Source organism: Pelmatolapia mariae, linkage group LG2, assembly GCF_036321145.2.
Source record: "Pelmatolapia mariae isolate MD_Pm_ZW linkage group LG2, Pm_UMD_F_2, whole genome shotgun sequence".
Lineage (NCBI taxonomy): Eukaryota > Metazoa > Chordata > Actinopteri > Cichliformes > Cichlidae > Pelmatolapia > Pelmatolapia mariae.
The window spans coordinates 24,108,873-24,126,289 of record NC_086228.1 but is presented as its reverse complement, the minus strand read 5'-3'; the positions used below and the strand labels follow the sequence as shown (position 1 = coordinate 24,126,289).

At 39.8% G+C, this 17,417-nt stretch overlaps 1 protein-coding gene across 9 annotated transcripts in view; it reads right to left on the bottom strand.

The window, feature by feature from the left end:
- Nucleotides 1-1,830: 1,830 nt before the first annotated feature.
- LOC134643402 (uncharacterized) overlaps nt 1,831-17,417 on the bottom strand; it is a 28,956-nt gene continuing 13,369 nt past the window's right edge. Inside the window, exons 1-10 of one of the 9 annotated variants that reach the window (XR_010573483.1) lie at nt 14,801-17,337; nt 14,373-14,504; nt 14,096-14,164; nt 13,022-13,093; nt 12,652-12,732; nt 4,132-11,629; nt 3,930-4,020; nt 3,082-3,548; nt 2,877-2,967; nt 1,831-2,496 (exon numbers count right to left, since the gene is read on the bottom strand). Coding sequence is in view for 2 of the 9 variants with exons in the window: in XM_065469881.1 (XP_065325953.1) it covers nt 11,599-11,629; nt 12,652-12,732; nt 13,022-13,093; nt 14,096-14,164; nt 14,373-14,404 (285 nt within the window). In the remaining 7 variants the exon portion in view is untranslated. Of the gene's footprint in view, nt 2,497-2,876; nt 2,968-3,081; nt 3,549-3,929; nt 4,021-4,131; nt 11,630-12,651; nt 12,733-13,021; nt 13,094-14,095; nt 14,165-14,372; nt 17,354-17,417 lie in introns of those variants that run through there. The other 8 variants (XR_010573478.1, XR_010573479.1, XR_010573477.1 and 5 more) reach the window with 8 other exon arrangements.

Genomic DNA, 17,417 nt, shown 5'->3' with positions numbered 1-17,417 from the left:
CCTTCGGTTTCCCTGATCCACGATCTACCACCGGTTGATCGGCGGTCGCCTCGCCGCCTCGTTCCCTGCATGCTCTGTCTGACACACACCGGTGGATAGCTGCCCTCGGTTGTAGCTCCGCGTCAGCGACCACCAAACAACTCAGTTATTTTTTCCACATCGACCAGCATCTGGACAATCCACCGCCTTTCACTGTTTGTACCGTTACTAAAAAAAAAAAACCCTCATCGGCTCATAAAAACGAAAAATAAGTCCAGCTATGACCCTGAGTCAAAAAGACAGCCAGTTAGCTAGCTAGCTGTCTAGCTCTTTGCAGGCACCGAAACCATCAGAGCTAATATGGGATGTCTTGGTAACACGAGCACATATTTGAAGTTTACATCTGGCCAATCCACCACCTTTCACTGTTTATACCGTTACTAAAATGAATAAATAAATAAATCATTTATTTATTTAAAATAAGTCCAGCTGTGACCACGAGACTTTACGAAGGACCGGGTGTGAAACCAGAGTAAGCCGCTCTCACTGTCATCCAGGCCGGCTGTAGCTTGTTAGCAAAGCCGCGCTAGCCACACTAGCCAGCTAGCCTCAAGCAGAAACGACATCGTCAGAACATTGTCGCTAATATGGGATGTTTTGACAAAATGAGCAGATATTTGAAGTTTACACACCTATATTCTCGCCTGAAAATATCTTAAAAGTTTATTTTGTGACCTAGAAACAGTATTAAGAGGAAAATAAAAACTAAGTGATGGCCGCCATTGTTTGACTCGGCAGAGGCGTGCTATGAATTGTGGGATATTGAGTTTTCCACCAAGCATTACCGTAACTTTTGAATGATTTGCGCAATTTTAAAAATTCCAATGGCTCCTGAAAGCAGCGACGCTGTGCGCACCGTTGATATTGTCATCATTACGGTAATCCAAATAAGGGTAGACAGGCCGTACTACTCCCGGCATACCACTAGAGAGAGCCAACACACCACAAATGAAGTTTGAAATTTGTATCAGTGGGACCAAAAGATGGAGCCAACACACCACAAATGAAGTCTGTTTCTATGGCGCCAAAAGAAGAATCTTTCTAAATTTGCACTAAAATATTAATATTTAAAAAACTATAAAAGTCATAAACACCAAAAGTGTATACCATACTAGTCCAGCTCCAGCCGCACAAAATGATCTAACATATGTAACCCTATTGTCAAAACTGTTTGGCAGAGAAGCGCGGGAAAATTTTCACTAAAATATTAATATTTAAAAAACTATAATAGTCATAAACACCAAAAGTCATAGCACACCATTCCTGATCCAGCCGCACAAAATGAGGTAACATATATGAATCTTGTCTCAAAACTGCGAGGCGAGATTCGCTGCAAAATTTCAGGCGGAAACTGAAGAATAATAATAATAATAACTAGAAAGCGAAAATTTCAGAAGAAATTTTAAGTGTGCCTATGCTACTGCCAATGAGTGTAGTTTGCCTTTAATGTGGTTCAACTAGTGCCGGTTGCCTTTTATAACACTAGAGGGAGCAAGATGCAACATGAGCATAGTTTGCTTTTTATACCACAAGAAGGAGGGAAATGGAATACAGCTGATTTTCAACTTAAAGCAAAGTAAGCTGTATTGTGATCTCTGTTATATGCGGCATACAGAGATGAGAGAAAGATGCTCCAGTTACATGATTACAAAATAAGTTAATAGATATAAAAGAAAATAAATTATGCTTTAGTGTCAGGTGTTCAAGAGAAGTTACAATTTAGATTTTACAGTTTTGAGTCGTTTAAAGTGGTAGAAAAAAAAGATGTCCATTAAGCGGTATTCAATTTGTATTTCAAAGGTATTTTAATGTCAAAGGGGAAAATACCACATGCAAATTATGAAATTTCCCATTGTGGGACTAATAAATGTATCATGTTATTCAAACAATATTTTGTACAGATACCATTTACAATAATGTATGACATTTAAACATGATATTTAGATTGTGGTAAATAGCAAAGCAATATAAAATAAAAAAGGAAAAGGAAACCATTCAAGTAACTTTATATTATGAACTGAAAAGTAAGGCAAAAGTATAAATGAAAAGCATACAAGCATTAATGTATATAGATAAACCCAACAATCATATGACCCCCTATGAGCAAGCACTTTGGCGACAGTGGGAAGGAAAAACTCCCTTTTGACAGGAAGAAACCTCCGGCAGAACCAGGCTCAGGGAGGGGCGGCCATCTGCCGCGACCGGTTGGGGTGAGATGTAAACAAATCCAAAACTGTCCACAGAGCTACAGGGGGCACACTGGGATCGCAACAGCAGCCATACAGGGAAACAGATTAGGATGTTCTTCCCAGTACTGAAGTGGGTCGGCTTTTCTTATGTGTGCGTTTTTCTCTGAGAGGTAGGTCTCCACTTTATTTTCTGTTGATGAGGCACTCACGTATACTTCTGGATAAGGGTCATTTGGAAGCAAGTGGTTGGCTGACTTTGCGAAAACAGCTAGAAACAGATAAAAGGAAAACACAATTTAAAATAATAAAACAAGAGACATCACAAAGTGCAGCTCTTCAGTTAGCAAACTGGCAAGTAATGAAGTTCTAAAAAATAATTGGAAAAACAAATCTAACTTTAGAACTAAATGACCCAAAACTATATTAAAAATGAAGTAAAAAAAAGAAATTGGCTTAATACTGGTGTCTTCTGATGAGGTAAGTCGCCATGCGAGGTAAAAACCACAGGTGGCTGTAATTTGGTGGCCTGTATACAGTTCCAATCCAAGCATGTAGTTGGTTTAAATGGGTTTAATACTGGTGTCTTTTGATCACTTGACTGTATATATAAACCTGTTGAACAAAAGGTGCATTTTAATTTCACTATACCTGCCCATCCTTGTAGCCGGTCTCTACTAGCATGGCACAGTTTCAAGATCAGTGTAGGGCTTCTCCACTGCCTTTACTGGACAGAACACATCTGAGGAGTTATGAATGGATGGATGACTTAATGAATGGATGAGATTATAGTTTGTTTCAAAGAATATCAATAAATGTTAGAATATAAAGTAAGAAACAAAAAAATACAAATGACCTGTTATGGCAGGGATCCCATCAGGTGCAGTCTTTCTGTTCACGTTTCTGGTCAGCTCTTCAATGGATGAGAGCACATCAGCAGTCTTATCTATCAGTTCCCACTGGTGAGCTGTCCTTGTTGGTGGTAGAGTGTGTTCAGAAAAACTCCCTTTTAACAGGAAGAAACCTCCAGCAGAACCAGGCTTAGAGAGGTGCAGCCATCTGCTGGGACCGGTTGGGTGAGATGTAAACAAATCCAAAACTGTCCACAGAGCTACAGGGGGCACACTGGGATCGCAACAGCAGCCATAGAGGGAAACAGATTAGGATGTTCTTCCCAGTACTGAAGTGGGTCGGCTTTTCTTATGTGTGCGTTTTTCTCTGAGAGGTAGGTCTCCACGTTAGTTTCTGTTTATGAGGCACTCACGGATACTTCTGGATAAGGGTCATTTGGAAGCAAGTGGTTGGCTGACTTTGCGAAAACAGCTAGAAACAGATAAAAGGAAAACACAATTTAAAACAATAAAACAAGAGACATCACAAAGCGCAGCTCTTCAGTTAGCGAAATGGCAAGTAATGAAGTTCTAAAAAATAATTGGAAAAACAAATCTAACTCTAGAACTAAATGACCCAAAACTATATTAAAAATGAAGTAAAAAAAAGAAATTTGCTTAATACTGGTGTCTTTGGATGGGGTAAGTTGCTATGTGAGGTAAAAACCACACGTGGCTGTAATTTGGTGGCCTGTATACAGTTCCAATCCAAACATGTAGTTGGTTTAAATGGGTTTAATACTGGTGTCTTTTGATCACTTGACTGTATATATAAACCTGTTGAACCAAAAGGTGCATTTTAATTTCACTATACCTGCCCATCCTTGTAGCCGGTCTCTACTAGCGTGGCACAGTTTCAAGATCAGTGTAGGGCTTCTCCACTGCCTTTACTGGACAGAACACATCTGAGGAGTTATGAATGGATGGATGACTTAATGAATGGATGAGATTATAGTTTGTTTCAAAGAATATCAATAAATGTTAGAATATAAAGTAAGAAACAAAAATACAATTACCTGTTATGGCAGGGATCCCATCAGGTGCAGTTGCAGTCTCTCTGTTCACGTTTCTGGTCAGCTCTTCAATGGATGAGAGCAGTCTTATGTATCAGCTCCCACTGGTGAGCTGTCCTTTTTGGTGGTAGAGTGTGCTCAGTTGCAAAGACACTAAGATCACTTGGCAAGTCCATATCCCTCACAACCTTGCAGTCATTTTGTGTTAGTGAATTACACAATAAATGGGGTTGTGATAACTGTGATATGTATTTAGAACACCTGATTGGAGGCAGGCGTATGGCTGTGATATGTAAAGGTGATCAATCAATGTGTGTTTTTCGGTAGTTGCAGCAGTAATAAGTTGTGCATATCCTCTTGACTGAAACAGTTCTTGGATGGGTTTTTTTCCTCTGCTCATAAGGTCCTCATTGAAATCTCCACAAACAATAATTGGTTGGCAATTCATCATTTCCAATGAGTCCAAAAGACATTGCATTTGTGGTAAAAACCTCACGTGGCTGTAATTTGGTGGCCTGTATACAGTTGCTATCAAAGCTGTGACTGGCGATTCAACCTTGATAACAACAAATTCAAGGTCAGTCACATTTTGCAGGTATTTTCGAGACTCTGCTATAAGAACTGTTTTGTAGTACATTGCAACTCCACCGCCATTTACCTTTGCCATGTCTGTATGGTTTGTGTAAGAGACGTGTCTGTTGCGTGTGGCCATGTTGTACTGTTCCAGCTGGAAGCGGGGAGAAACTGATGATCCAGACAAGTGAGTTTCTGTTATGCATAAAACATCAGCAAGGCTGACTTCATGGTGGCATCTCATGTCCTCCATGTGAGTTGGGAGACCTTGTGCATTGTGATGGATAATTGTCAATGTGGGGACTGTGGGAACAACTGATTTTAAGAATTGCAACAGTGGTCTTGCATTCTCAAATGATGCATGTCTCATATTTTTGAGTGCATCTGTGATGGCAGGATCAGCATAGATTTTCCTTTCATCAAAGTCTGTGATGTACAGTCCTTTAAGTGAGGTTGTGCGGCTGAGTGCGACATAGGCCATTCCAGGCTCAAAAACACGCTTCAAACATACTACTGCTGACTCCATTGTCATGCCTTGTACTTTGTGAGCTGTACATGCAAAGGCCAACTTCATTGGAAATTGCCTGCGAAGAACTCCTTTTTTACTTGTAGATTCTTCACATTTCTCAATATATACGAGGTTGTCTGAGGATCCTTGTATTTTTCTGCGAAATTTTTGCCCAGAATTTTGATTGTCCAGCGTAAGTCCAATGAGATTCACAGTTTTTGGTCCATCCTGTGTGGTTGTCACAATGTTCGTGATTGTTCCAAATGTCCCATTAACAAGCCCATCTTCAACATCCAAATTTCTAATAATCATAACACGCACTCCAGGTGCAGCTTGTATGTTATCAGGTAAATCTCTTTTGTTGCCTTTCATCATATCTGCCAGGAGGACCATCTCACCCGTCCGTGGGTCTTTTCTGTAGTCTTCGGCCTGAATATTTATGATATCAGAATGAAGAGCAGTTACAGTTGCTGAATTGTGTTTGTCGACCTCTTTGTTTGTAGCATAAATGTGTAATACATTAGATGGACAGTCTTTTATGTCATGGATAGCCTGTGTGAGCAAGGCTTTATCATTGGCTTCAAGAGAATTTGTTTTTTGCTTCACTCTTATCCTGTTCAGAACTTCAGCAAAAGAATGATCATCTTTCTGTCGCATGATTTCTGTCAGGTTGACCATGTGGAAATAGTCTTTCCAGAGATCAAAGACATTGTCCTCGTACACACAGAGTGGTTTGGCTTTTCCAAGGGGTGGCAGCTGGTAAAAGTCTCCTACTGCAAGGATAGACATCCCACCAAAAGGCTTCTTGTTTCCTTTGATCTGCTGAAGTCTCCAGTGGATGTAGGCAAAAAGGTCTTTAGAAACCATAGATATCTCATCAATGACCAGAATCTCTGCATTTGAAAGTGAAGCTCTCACTTCATCCAGTGCATTGCCCAATCCCTGATACGGCGGTTTTAAAGATTTTGGCAGCTTTAGCAGAGAGTGCAGTGTTTTCCCAGATATGTTAAAAGCTGCAGTGCCAGTAAATGCAGTCAGCAGTACTGCAGGGTAGGACATGTCTGCTTGGTCACGGAATCTGGGGAGTTGGTGCAAAATCTTTGTTGCCTCCTCATATATGCACTTGATAACATGTGATTTTCCACAGCCAGCTCCTCCAGAGACAAAATAAAAGAACTGCTCAGGACAGTGACCCCACACAAGTTTGAAACACCACTCACGCACTGCGTAGAATATGGATGCTTGGGTTTCATTTAGACTTTGGTACATTTTTCTGACAAAGTCTGGGCTCAGCTTAGGTGCTATGATTGCTGGCATGGTTCCACTGTTGCTACCACTGACTTGGTAGTCTGGAACAATGTCCATTTCATTTTCGTCAGTCTCGTGTCTGGATTGTCGTTGGGCCACACACTCTAAACGATCTACTTCAACCTCAGGTGCAAAGGTGTTCCATGCATTGATAAGTGGGCCTTGTTGTTCAATCTGTTCCAATGCCCTTTCCATTGTTTTGCCATGGCTTTCATAACGCTTTTTGTTAAAGGTAACAATTGGCCGTACTGCAAAACCATGTTTTCGTCCACTTTTGTAGAACTGTTCGGATGTGGAGTGTTCTGTGTTTTTAAAGTCATCATTTGATCGATGTGGAAAATAAAGTTTTAGTAGTCTGCTATAAAACTTTTCTGGATGTTTCTTTTCTGAGAAGCGAGGATATCTGATTATTGCAGGTTTCCCTCTTGTTCTCTTTTGAATATAACCCATGTTATTCAAAAGAGGGATGGCATTTTTTGACTCTGTTTCACGGCTGTAGAGAATCCTGTACTCTGAAGCAAATTCAGCCAAACACATTCTTTCAAACTCAGGTGTTCTGGGTCTGTTTGCATATTTTTCTGGCAATCCAGACATCCACACATTTTCATCATCTGGTGCCATGCTTTGCAACCTGCTCATCGGGAGACTCATTTTCAGGGCATCATCATCAGTCTGTATGAACACCACACTGCGTGAACACTTTTTTAGTGGCAGGCTGCATGTCCTTGCCACGGATTCCTGGGCACTGACTTCTCTGTGTTTAGCATATGCCTGCATTATCTGTTTCATTTCATCTCTTTCATTGACATTGGACTTTTTTACCTCCTGGATGACTCCATTAAGAAATTGTGTCATCTCAAATTCGGGTTTAGAGACATAAGACATCATGTACATCAGGCAGCTGTAGTCATCAATGACATATTGGATGTCCATGTTGGCATTCCAGGCTCTCAGTAGATCTGCATTGTATGCATTCACCCAGCAGTCATTAGGTTCACGCTTTAAGAGGATGACATGGCCATTGCTTAAATTGAAGACACAATCCAAGTATTGTTCATAAGTTAATTTGCATTTGTGAAGCAGCTCAGACAAGTCTTCAAACGAGGAATTTGGGTCACAGAGCAAATCTCTCAATGGCTGGAGTTTTTCTTTGGCCTCTTTCTGTTTTTTTGCGAGCGCCATTCGTCTGTTTTTTTGCTTTTGTTTTTCATTTGTGCCTTTCTCCTTACTTGTGCTATGCTGCTTATCATTGTGATCATCGTCATCATCTGGGCTTGGGAAAGTGATCATTGTTTGGTCTACAGGTAGTTTGGGGAACCCAAACCTACATGACACATTACCTTTTTTGCAGGATCTGGAGTGATTTCTGCTGTGGACTTGAACCTCAGACACAATTTTGTGAAGTTCAGGATCGGCATTTTGGTCAGGCATCTTACATGTTATGTACTTGTCAATAAATTTGTACACGTGGTCTTCAAGGTCGCTTCCAAATTTAGGTGCATCTTTGACCCAAACCAGTAAATGGATATGAGGGCTACCTCTGGCCTGAAACTCCACTCGATAAAAGTAATCTTCTACTTCACCGATGGGCTGTGCTGGGGACAGGATCAGTGTTGTCATTAGTGCATCGACTCTTTTTTCAAACAATCGCATCACAGTCACAGGGTTGCTTCGGAGAATTTCACACTTTGTGTTCCAGTCAAGTTGTGAAAAATCCACTTGTTCACCTTGTTGAGTTTTTATGACCTCAACAACCTCAGGCCATCTCATTTCAGCAGCTGAAAATGTCAGGAAAAAAGTTGGCTTTCCTAACTGTCTGACCATAGCATGCAGATCTTTCAGTGCCTTTTCCCAATAGGCTGGAGTACCTCTCAGAGGTTTCATGAAGCGTGTTGCATCTTTGTTATTTATCAGTCTCTCCACTTCGTCTTTATTTTGAAGCATTCTGTTACTAATTCTACGTCCATCCTTTGTGATTGCCTTACCTTTGCGCAATTGGATGGACATGCTGTTTGTAGCCATGTGTGTTTCTGTTACAAACTGTGCAAAGAATAGGTAGCTTTGGTCAGTTGCAAAGCGTGTATCTGCAGAGAACAGCCGTGTATTAAAATACATGCTTGGGGACAGTTTGACTTGTCTGGCTTCATCTAATGTGTTCTGTCCAGTTGGGAACTGCACAGGAAAGGCCATGGCTTCAAGTTTAGGAATAGAGAAGAAACCAACAGGTCTATTTCCTTGGGCGGGTGCAATGCTAAATATTCCTTCACCATATGATAAAATGTCCTGTGCTATATCTGGTGGTTGCATACAGGTGTCTAGAACAAGACCAGGGCGAAGTTCTTCCTTTTCTTTCTCCGTATCTTGTAAGGGCTCTCCATTTGACTGTTCAGGCTCCAATAGTTCGTTTACATCATGACATGGCTCAAGTATTCCAGCTGTTGTTTCCTCAGTGGTTCTTCTTTCTGGTACAATTTGGTTGTCAAAGTTTCTGGGCAGTGCATCTTGAATATCTGTATCAGCAGTGTCATGTTCCGTCTCGATTATCTGATTATTTGTGGGATCAGCAAAAGTTGCGTCATCATCAATAGATACATCTTTGTATTCTGAATGCATCTCTTTTAGCTTTGATAAGCCTGCTAACACATTCTTCATGTTCACAGTGTAGAAGTGTTGGTATCCTTTGAATCTGATGTGTCTTTTCAGTTGTACTTGCAGGAGCTGGGCTTCATTGCTAGGTCTGGGAAGACAGTTTACTGTGGTTTCCACGTCTGACGGTACACAAACAACAGCCCCATGTACGGCTCTTTGTTGTCCTTTTGGTAATGCAATGATTTTGGCAAACGGGAGAATTTTAGCAATCAGTTGTCGTTCTAGTACATTTAATTGACTCAGTTCAATTGGGATGGGTGCTAGTGCTAAATTGTTTGCCACTGCGATGGAAGAGATCTTTCCTCGTTGTAGGTGGCTGTCACAGTTGTAGCAAATCCACTCTTGCATTCTTTGTTTTGGAAAGGTACAATTAGCTGTACATTCACTATCACAAACATGGACAAATTTTCCTGTCAAGCAGGTGTCAACAATGTGACTATTTTTAACATACTTTGATCTTTTGCAGTGTTTTACTTGATTAGGAAACAGAGTTCTGTGGCACACTGTACAGACATGGGTGGGTCCTAACTTAATTGTTTCACGGAAAGCTAATGTGGCTGCTTGCATCACACTATTCACTACAAGCTGGGGCTGTGCTTCAGACTGTGGACCCTGCTGGAATTGTGTTACTAGTCGTCTGTATTTCTTCTTTATTCTCTGCGCACACAACTTTTTATAAATGGCGAAAGATGCAGTGGTAGCCATTTTGTGTCTCTGGTACTCTGCACAGCGCTGTATATGGTGCAGTCTGAATTGTGAGTCATTATGATACCTGGCATGAATTGATTTTTTTTGTTTGTGCCTGTATTTTGGATCCGATGCATATTTTGTTCTTATATATGCCCTCTTCCTTTCTCTGACATCATCCTCTCTGTATTTCTGGCTCATGTATTTTTTTTGTCTGCTTTGAAAGTCAGCATCCGTGTTGTACCTTTGGACCAGATATTGCTTCTGTCTGCTTTGAAAGTCAGCATCCGTGTTGTACCTTTGGACCAGATATTGCTTCTGTCTGCTTTGAAAGTCAGCATCCGTGTTGTATCTTCGGAACACATATTGTTTCTGTCTGGTTCGAAAGCTGGCATCTGTGGTATATCTTCTGATAATGTAGTCTCTCTTTTTTTGTTGAAAATGAGGATCATTTTGGTATCTCTTCACATTGTGGGCTTTTATCTTCTCTTGAATATGAGGATTTGCATAATAATCTTTGGCTGATAACAGTTTTTGTTTATGGCGATGACAGTTTTGAGCATATTGAGTTTTCACAGCCTGTAATTTTTTCATTCTAAATTCAGGAAAGCAGGCATATCGTTCCTTTTCGTGTCTTCTTTTGTTTATCTTCTTTGTCAAGTCTTCAGATGAAGATTTTTCTTTAGCTTTTACATGCTGCTTGTGACTTTTTTGAGCTTGACGAATAGCTTTCCCACGTCGTCGTTTATTTAATCTGCACACATTTCTTGTTTTTTGGGGGGGTTTATCTATGACTTTATCTCTTTCATTATTGAGTTCAAGATTTTCTTGTTGTTCTGTTTGGATGTTGCTTGTTGGATCAACAGATGTTTCAAGTTGATGTTCACAAATTTGATTTGAAGCCATTTTGTCTTGTTGCGGGTTTAAAGCACTTTCTAACATTGTCATGTAGGTTTGGGCTGATTCTGGTTGAGGCACTTGCACAGTGGGATTTGTGATTTGTGGTTCATCATTTTGTGGTGATGTAGCTGTTGCTCTTGGTGTTGCTTGAGTTGACTGTGCAGGCTGTTCGTTGTGAGTGCTGACTCTTTTGAAAGAAACAGGCACAAACTCATATCTTGCATACCTGCCTTGATTTTGAAAAAGGTTATGAAGGTGGGTGATCAGGTCATTCACATGAGTGAAAGTGAGCATGACTGCTGTTCCATTTGGCTGGGGTAAACCTGCTGCACTTCTTGAATGTGAATCAAATAATCCATACCTCCCAGATTTGTCACGGAAAACTGCAATGCACTGAGGTGAGACCATGAGCAAAGCATAGCTCACATCTGTTGACAGACATACAAGACGACTAGCAAGAGGCAACCACCACTCTTTTCTTTGATAAGTTTTGTCTGCTGCTTTCAGGTATCCATACCTTATGTTGTCCATTTTCACACTGTAGACATTTATGTCAGCATGAACTTTTTTGGGCAGTTCCTCTATGGTCAGATGATTTTGTGTATAACGCCTCTCCTGCTGAAGATTTGTTTTAATCCAACAGTAGAGTGCATCTCCCTGTTCAAGCACCTTATCAAGTCGGGCTGTGTTGAACTGGTGTTCCTCATTAAGGTAGGCCAGGAATGTGAGGGCATTGCATGTGCACTGATGATTTCGAGAGAATTCTGTGTACCTTTCATCACTTTGACAATGAGTTGCACTGACACGCCAGAAGTGCTGAACTGCGTTGCTCTGTAGCTCCTCTGTCAGTAGTTCTTCATTTGTGTTGTGGAAAGGCTGATCAAGGAATGTAAAGGTGACACATGTTATTGTTTAGTATTTAATGATATGCATTTCACGGTTGAGTAAACATATGTAACTCTTGGTACAATGATGTAAGACATTTTTAATTGGCAAGAGTTGTATAAATTTAGATTCTTGTAAAGTAAAAACATTTTTTTTTTAAATTTGGTAAAATAATCAAACAATGTTCAGGCAAATGAAGCCAAATTATGTCACTCCTCAATCATATTACAGCATAATCGAAAGAGACAAGCAGAAAGACAGTGACAGGAACAGTGAGAGAGAGTGGGAGAGAGCAGAGGTGGGAAGTAAAAATGACAAATATTTTAGATATCTGTAATTTGCTTTAGAGGTGTTTTTTTTAATGACCTTTTACAAAGGTCATATCTGTACCTTCTGCTCCTCATATTTTCAAAGCAGTTAATTTCTTTCAGTATAACACATTATTTTAGGTTGCTGCGGGCCTTCAAACATCAACTAAATTGCAGCCTAAATACAAATGAAAGGAAATCCTGTTTACGTATTATTCGTAAGAGGATCTCAGATGCTCTTAAATTAGATGTAATTCATTCACTGATTTCAGATTAAACCAGATGGCTCTGTACATGTGCCATAAAAAACACGTTTCATAGTTGTGTTACGTTTTGTAAAGAAATGACACAAAATTCAGTTACAGGTTAAATGTGATTGAAACAGAACACACTGACATTCATCTTGAGAAAAGATGAGTGTCACAAAATGTTTGTATTTATTTGCACTGCTTTTCACTGTGGATGTCAATTTATCTGAAGCTTTAAGTATAAAATGGTATAAAAGTATTCAGAATAATAGATATAGAAATAGCTAAACAGACAGACAGCTGTTGAGATGTCTGCATTTTAGGAGTCTGATGAAAGAAACTGACAAATGTACATGTTTAGTCTAACATTTTAGTATATTTAGTACGAGTTAGCAAGCACACTTAAGGTGAAAGACTAAATATCAACCCCGGTGATTATACATAGGGTTAGGCTTACCTTTTTAGGTGGAGAATTTGATGCCGTGTGGAAATCATCGGTTGCCCAGACTCGTTTTGCTGGTGGACGAGTTTCTGAACTCTGATAATACAGTTAATCAAAATTAGAAAACCTACTAACAGAGTTGAAACAGAGTGTAACACTGGATACTTTAAAGAAAACATGAAACAGTAGCGGTTACTAAACTTACAAAGCAATAAAAAAAATCCAGCTGTTTGCATAACTACTAAGAAATTTGAAAGTGAGTGTAACTTTAAAAACTTTAAACAAAACTAACAGAAGCGAGACAACAAAATTCTTACTGTTTGCATAAGGCCAACATGTAACCATATCCATAATCCTTAATGGAGGAATACCGTTTTAAAGTTACCTTGCTGCCTGGAGGACATAAGGAGGTGGATCTATTCTCCGTTTCCAAGGACAAGCTGGCTGGTGCTGTCTGCTAACCCAGGCAAAAAAGAATATAATGTTAAGACATTAAGTGACCTGACACTTTAATTTCACTTTACAATGCAATGCATGGCATGAACTGTTATGCCAGTTGGGTAACATTATAAGATAGAAATGGTCAACTGTATGGGTAAGTGTTATAAAAATATATTGTATGTGCTCACTACCACATCAGAATTACCTGTTCAGAGCTATAAAATAAAAATAAAAAACCCTTTGTCATATTTTCCTTTGTTTTGGATAGAAATTGGACAAAATTGAGTTAGCAAACATGCTTTAAGTGAAAGACTACATATCAACTGTGGTTATAGACACCAAAGATCAGATATATACAGACTGGGTAGGGCTGCTCAATTAATCAAATTTTAATCGAAATCACGATCTGAGCTTTCAACGATAATTAAAAAGGACTGAGCAGATTATTAGCACCACCCTCGTGCTGTACTCTCACGCTGCTCCGTGCGGCAAATCGAGCACACCTCTCTGTGTTTTGAACACGCGTCACAACAATTAAGAGGAGCTAACAGAGGGAAGCTCGGAAAGCTAAGCAGAAGTTATTTGGAGAGGAGAGTGACTGCCGTTGGTTGAAAAGAGGTAAAAAACAAAAAACAAAAAAACTTCAGTGGGGTGGAAACATTATGGGTTCGCGAAGTCAGACGTGGATCAAGTAGACATAGTGTGTAAACTTTGCTACAATGTCGTAGCTGCACCACGGAGCAACACTGCAAAGTTCACTAAACATACATGTTTACGTTTTTCATTTATTTTTTATATTGCAAACATTTACACTGTTATCAGTATTTGCACACTATTTTATGACAATCTTTAAAGCCATTATTCAATACATCGTTATTGTTAAATACATATTGTCAAATAATGGAGATCTAGATTTCAGTGAAAATAATCATGATTATCATTTTTGCCATAATCGAGCAGCCCTATGTGTGGGCATACCTTGTAATTTGTTAATAGAGGAATATTTTTTGATGTTTACCTTGGTACATGGGGAACATAAGGAGGTGAGTCTATCCTGTGTTTCCAAAGATAACCTGGCTGGTGCCATCTGCAAACCCAGGAAAAAGGGTATAGAAGACATTAAGTGACCTGACACATTCATTTCATTTAAATGTTCTGTATACCATGCACTGTTATGCCAGTTGTGTGACATTATAACAAAAAATCCTAAACTGCATGGGTAAGTGTTCTTAACTGTCTCAAACGTGTTTTGAAAACTGTTCAACTGTCTGTGATCACTACCATATCCTCATTACCTGGTCAGATGGAAAACTACTGACTGCCTCATCTTGGTTGTGGCCAGAGAGCACTGGGACAGCAGGATCGACCAGGTCAAGTGGTTTCCAGCGCTTCTTTTGTGCCTGGGATCTTTTATTTTTTCTCGGCATCTGGTAGAATGTCAACATAAAAACAGAATATTAATTATTGGCATTTCAAGCAATTTGTTATTCTAACCCTCTGATACATTGACAGACAAGATGACTACAAGAACAAAAAAAAAAAAATCTCTTTTCTTTAAATAGACATATTGATAGTGTCACTACCCGGTGTTAAGGCTTTGTTAAGTTCCATAACAGTTTGTATATTGTAATTGAGAAAGTGATTACCTTGAAAGTTGGGAGGCAGATTTGTTGACCACGACAGTTACTTCGTTTTGGTGTACAGTAATTGGGAAAGTAATTACCTTGCAAAGCTGGGAGGCAGTGTTGTTGCTGAGACGCTGGTCGAATGCCAGCAGCAAGCAAACCCAGATGTTCACAGTCCTACTTAACACCTCAAACTTTTCAAACAAATCTTACAAGAACATTTGGCAAAGTGATTGGCTTGCAAACTTAGGAGACAGTCTTGTTGCCCACAACAGTTTTTTTATAGAGTAATTGGAAAATTGGGTACCTTGCAAGGCTGACAGGCAGTCTCGTTGCTGGGAGGCGGTCTTGTTGGTGGGGCTCTGGCAGAATGCCAGCAGCAAGCAGACCCAGATGTTCACAGTCCTACTTAACACCTTAAACTTTGCAAACAAACCTCACAGAACAATTAGCAAACTGATTGGCTTGTAACACTGAAATGTAGCCTTGTACTGTCTGGTTTAAATTTCCTACTGAGAGACAAAGAGGAACTTTACTGTTTGGAAGGGAGTAAAAACACTGTACCATCTAATCTTAAAAGTTTTAATTACAAACAACAGCTCTGGAATAAAATGACATCCAGCGCTAAACACACCTATTTTTTTCTAAATATCAGCTGAATACATACATAGAAAATATAAGGGGGGGGGGGGGGCACTTACCTTGGCTGAATCAAGAGTTGAGGTATTAAAGGGTGCTGTAGTTAACGCCTTATAAAGACAGACAAAGAAAGGTGTGAAACGCGACTACAACGCAGTTATTGTTTCGTACGCGGTGAGAGTCGCATCTTAAAAGTTTCAATTACAAACGATACCACTGGAATAAAATCACAGTCATTTTGTAGATATCAGCGCTGACTATCCGCTAACTGGCTTTAGCATCGTGCCGAACGTGCCGAAACAAAGAAATCGATAAAGAAACACACACACAAAAAATCACTTTCAAAGCTAAATTTCAAACCAGAGACAGAGATACGCTTACGGTGTGTCATAGTAAATCACTTTCAAAATCAATTTCAAACCGGGAGATGCTTAATATCAGCTAACTAGCCAGCAACAAAACCACGAGACAAAGAGAGGTGTGAAACCCGACTACAATGAAGCCATTTTTTGAGAGTCGCATCTTAAAAGTTTCAATTACAAACGATACCACTGGAATAAAATCACAGTCATTTTGTAGATATCAGCGTCAAGACACAGAAAAGCACTTTTAAAGGTCAATTTCAAAACCGGAAGAGGGACAGAAACGCTTGCCTTAGCTGACTATCCGCTAACTGGCTTTAGCATCGTGCCGAACGTGCCAAAACAAAGAAATCGATAAAGAAACACACACACAAAAAATCACTTTCAAAGCTAAATTTCAAACCAGAGACAGAGATACGCTTACGGTGTGTCATAGTAAATCACTTTCAAAATCAATTTCAAACCGGGAGATGCTTAATATCAGCTAACTAGCCAGCAACAAAACCACGAGACAAAGAGAGGTGTGAAACCCGACTACAATGAAGCAATTTTTTGAGAGTCGCATCTTAAAAGTTTCAATTACAAACGATACCACTGGAATAAAATCACAGTCATTTTGTAGATATCAGCGTCAAGACACAGAAAAGCACTTTTAAAGGTCAATTTCAAAACCGGAAGAGGGACAGAAACGCTTGCCTTAGCTGACTATCCGCTAACTGGCTTTAGCATCGTGCCGAACGTGCCGAAACAAAGAAATCGATAAAGAAACACACACAAAAAAAAAAATCACTTTCAAAGCTAAATTTCAAACCAGAGACAGAGAGATACACTTACCTTGTAAAAGCTTACGGTGTGTCTTAGTAAACACTTCAGAAAATCACTGTAAGTTCAAGTCCAAAGCAGAGGAGGGGGGAAAGACGCGTTACCGGTGAAGCGATAGCCACGCTGTCTCAGAAAATCATGTCTACGGTCAATTTCAAAGCGGAGGAGGGGTGTCGTCATTGCGTAGTGTCGTCATACGCTAGCGGTGCTAGCGGCACTAGCTAGCTAGCCGGCTATCAGCAACACGTAAGAGCACTGTCTGTAATATGGGATGTCTTGATAAAACGAGCAGATATTTGAAGTTTACACACCTACATTCTCGCCTGAAAATATCTTAAAAGTTGATTTTGTGACCTAGAAACACTAATAAAAGACATATAAAACGAAGTGGTGGCCGCCATTGTTTACTCTGCAGAGGCGTGCTATGAATTGTGGGATATGGAGTTTTCGCCCAAGCATAGATCTTTTCACCTGTACTACTACGGCTATACCACTAGAGAGAGCCAACACACCACAAATGAAGTCTGTTTCTATGGGGCCAAAAGTAGAATCTTTCTCAGGAACCTAGAAATTGGCCCAAATTTGCACTAAAATCTAAATATTTCAAAAACTATAAAACTCATGAACACCAAAAGTCATACCATACTAGCCCAGCTCCAGCCGCACAAAATGATGTAACATATGTAACCCTAATGTCAAAACTGTTTGGCAGAGGAGCGCGGGAAAATTTTCACTAAAATATTAATATTTAAAAAACTATAATAGACATAAACACCAAAAGTCATAGCACACCATTCCAGATCCAGCCGCACAAAATGAGGTAACATATATGAAGCTTGTCTCAAAACTGCGGGGCGAGATTTGCTGCAAAATTTCAGGCGGAAACTGAAGA